At 33.4% G+C, this 2,667-nt stretch overlaps 1 protein-coding gene across 1 annotated transcript; it reads right to left on the reverse strand.

The window, feature by feature from the left end:
- Positions 1-397: 397 nt before the first annotated feature.
- LOC106763481 (probable glycerol-3-phosphate acyltransferase 3) lies at positions 398-2,419 on the reverse strand. Its single transcript, XM_014647668.2, has 2 exons — positions 1,795-2,419; positions 398-1,534 (listed from the first exon to the last, which is right to left on the reverse strand). The coding sequence occupies exons 1-2, from the start codon at positions 2,398-2,400 to the stop codon at positions 647-649; spliced, it is 1,494 nt and encodes a 497-aa protein (XP_014503154.2). The 5' UTR covers positions 2,401-2,419; the 3' UTR covers positions 398-646.
- Positions 2,420-2,667: the final 248 nt, after the last annotated feature.

Raw genomic sequence — 2,667 nt, forward strand, 5'->3', positions numbered from 1 at the left:
ATAGGAATTTTTCCTTAGATTTTACGTACATGAGTTTCATTTGGTCTTCCCATCTCTTTTATAATTATTTTCTTTTTTTTAATTATATTTCTCATCTTAATTGAGATGTCAGAGAATACATAGTAATGTCTAACATGTGTTTATATAAAAAATATATCAATATTTATTATACTAAATTGATTATTTATGCTAAACTTGTATATCTTTTCACTTTAATATTTCTAAACTTGTTCTTTTGTATAAAATTAGTGATGTTTAAAGTTTCGTTTTAACGAAAAAAATTGAAGCAAACCAAATTAAGCAATAATTCTACGTAATACACTTTCAAACTAATTTTCAGAATTTTCAATCAACAATAACAATGAATTACATTATTGCCGTACACAAATTGTTGATCCATTAGTCGAACGAAAATATTGTACACAACATTCTCGAAGAGGAACGACAATCTTTATTCTTAGATGATATAATCTTGAATTGGAATTCTCAGTTGAATATTTTTGTGTCGTCATGACTTCAAAATATACCGATTTTAATATTTTAAAACATATTAAAACTTTTATTAATATAAAATTAATATATTATAAAGATAGAGAAAATGAACAGCATTCAAAACTCAATAAAGAATTTGAAGTTTAGAATCTTGCTAGCGGTGGCAATTATTGCGTGCGCTAATGCCTTCGTTACCTGCCAAGACCAAATACTTGTCTTTCCTTGTCATGTTGGTGCACGCAAACCCCAAAGCTTTGCATATCTCCTTTTGCACAAAATTGGCCACTTCAATCTTTGATTTTCCACCACCTTGACATGTTTGTGATTGTGGTAACATCCCCAGAAATTTTATGGTATATGTAGGACTTGGATTCAAGAAGTGGAAAAAGGGATCTAAACATTTATACCCGCTTGCTGTTGTTCCATAAAACATGCTAACCTTAACATCAATAGCCACAGGAATGATGTTAGCTGTAATCTCAGCAAACAAAGGGCTAAACCTTAACAGATAAGGTTCCCTGCAAGTTGTTCCCTCAGGACACACCACCAGGTTTCCTAGGCTCAGCAATTTGTCCATTTTTTCTCTGTCTTTCTCTCTGTCCCTTGTTAGCCTTATAGTTTTGATAGGGGATACTGTTTCACTTAATCTACTTAGGCTATATGTGACTGTAAAAAGTGGTTTACCTAGAACACTTGAAACGTAAAGTGGGTCAAGCAGGGTTCTGTGATTGCACACATAGAGCATACCCTTTTCCTTTTTTTCACTGTGGACCAAAGACCCTGTGCTTTGGGGTCTTGAAAACGTGGTTCTTGTTCCTGTGAAGGCCAATATTGGAGCTGACAAATTCAGGGGCAATGCTATGCCTACTGTAAATCTGACTAGGCAAAGAAATAGTCCAAAGGGTAACCAAACGAACAACACCAGAGAAGATGCAAGAGTAGGCATGAAAGCCAATCTTCCATCATGGAAGATCAATGGCTTCGGATACTTTTCTCTCGAAAGAACATGACAGTTTCTCTTATCATCAGCTAGGCAATCCTCCTGAATAAGAAATCAGAAATTATTAGAACTCTTTTTCCTATATAATCCATTCACAACACTTTTTTATAATGAAGAATTATTAAGTGATATTGATTATAAATATATTACAAGTTCAGAAAATAAATATATAGTTAAAAGTGACTCAATTTGATTAAACAAAACTACACATGTCTTTGTTTACTTCAAACGGTTTTATTTAGCTCAAAAAGAGACATAACATGAATGATTTGACTGTTTTATATGTTTAAAAAATAACAAACCTTGGATTCTTGGTTAACTTGGCCCTGGTCAATAAACTCAACATGGTTTCTGTCTACCATACCAGCACTGTTGTTGATGTTTGTCCCTGTTGTCCCTCCATTAATTTTACATGAAGGGACTTTATTTGGATTTTTCTTCTCATACCCTCCCATAAAGAAACCCCTGAAGGACTTCAACTCTTTTGCCATGACTGCCTCAACACCTAAATAGTCTTTCAGGAAATTTTCGACCATGATCCTAGGCAACTGAGTAGTTGCCACTTTTCTCTCATAACACATCAGAGCTTCAAAGCCTTCCCCTCTAATGTCTTCTAAGAAGAACTTTGGCAGAACAGCTGATCCTGTTCTGAATGTGTCCTTTCGGATGCCAAAAAAGCACAAGAAAACCATGATGTTTAAGCCAAGTTGGTCTTCACCCAGCAGCCAGATCAAAGGGTATGAAAGAAAAAGGATAACAGATCTTAGTATCCCACCAGCTTCAAAAGCAACTAACATGAAGTAAGGGAACAAGGAAGTTGATTGTAACAGAGTGCCCTCAAAATCAAAGACTAGCGTTTCATTATTTCCCAGTTTTTCTTTCTTCTGAACAAAAGAACTGGTTCTCATTTTGCTGCAGTAGGGGTTCATTGTTTAATATAGGAATGGAAAACTCCAAAGTGGCACTACAATATATAGACAAGAATTGAAGAGTGACATCATTTTTATTATGTTTCTATGGGAAAGAGAAGCATAATTAAATTTGAATAGAAAAGATAAATTGAAAATTAATAAAGACAATTTTAAAGCAATAATAGCAATTATTGAAAAATTTATATCATCATTTAAATTAATTATTTTAATTAAAAATGTAAGATTTAATACCTATTTTGGTCC

Source organism: Vigna radiata, chromosome 6, assembly GCF_000741045.1.
Source record: "Vigna radiata var. radiata cultivar VC1973A chromosome 6, Vradiata_ver6, whole genome shotgun sequence".
Classification (NCBI taxonomy): domain Eukaryota; kingdom Viridiplantae; phylum Streptophyta; class Magnoliopsida; order Fabales; family Fabaceae; genus Vigna; species Vigna radiata.

What these genes read in the sequence shown, in the direction of transcription:
- LOC106763481 (XM_014647668.2), bottom strand. Translation starts at nt 2,400, where the DNA reads ATGAGAACCAGTTCTTTTGTTCAGAAGAAAGAAAAACTGGGAAATAAT. An exon ending in AAGTTAACCAAGAATCCAAG is followed by an intron (nt 1,535 to 1,794) that starts GTTTGTTATTTT and finishes TTTCTTATTCAG; the next exon opens with GAGGATTGCCTAGCTGATGA.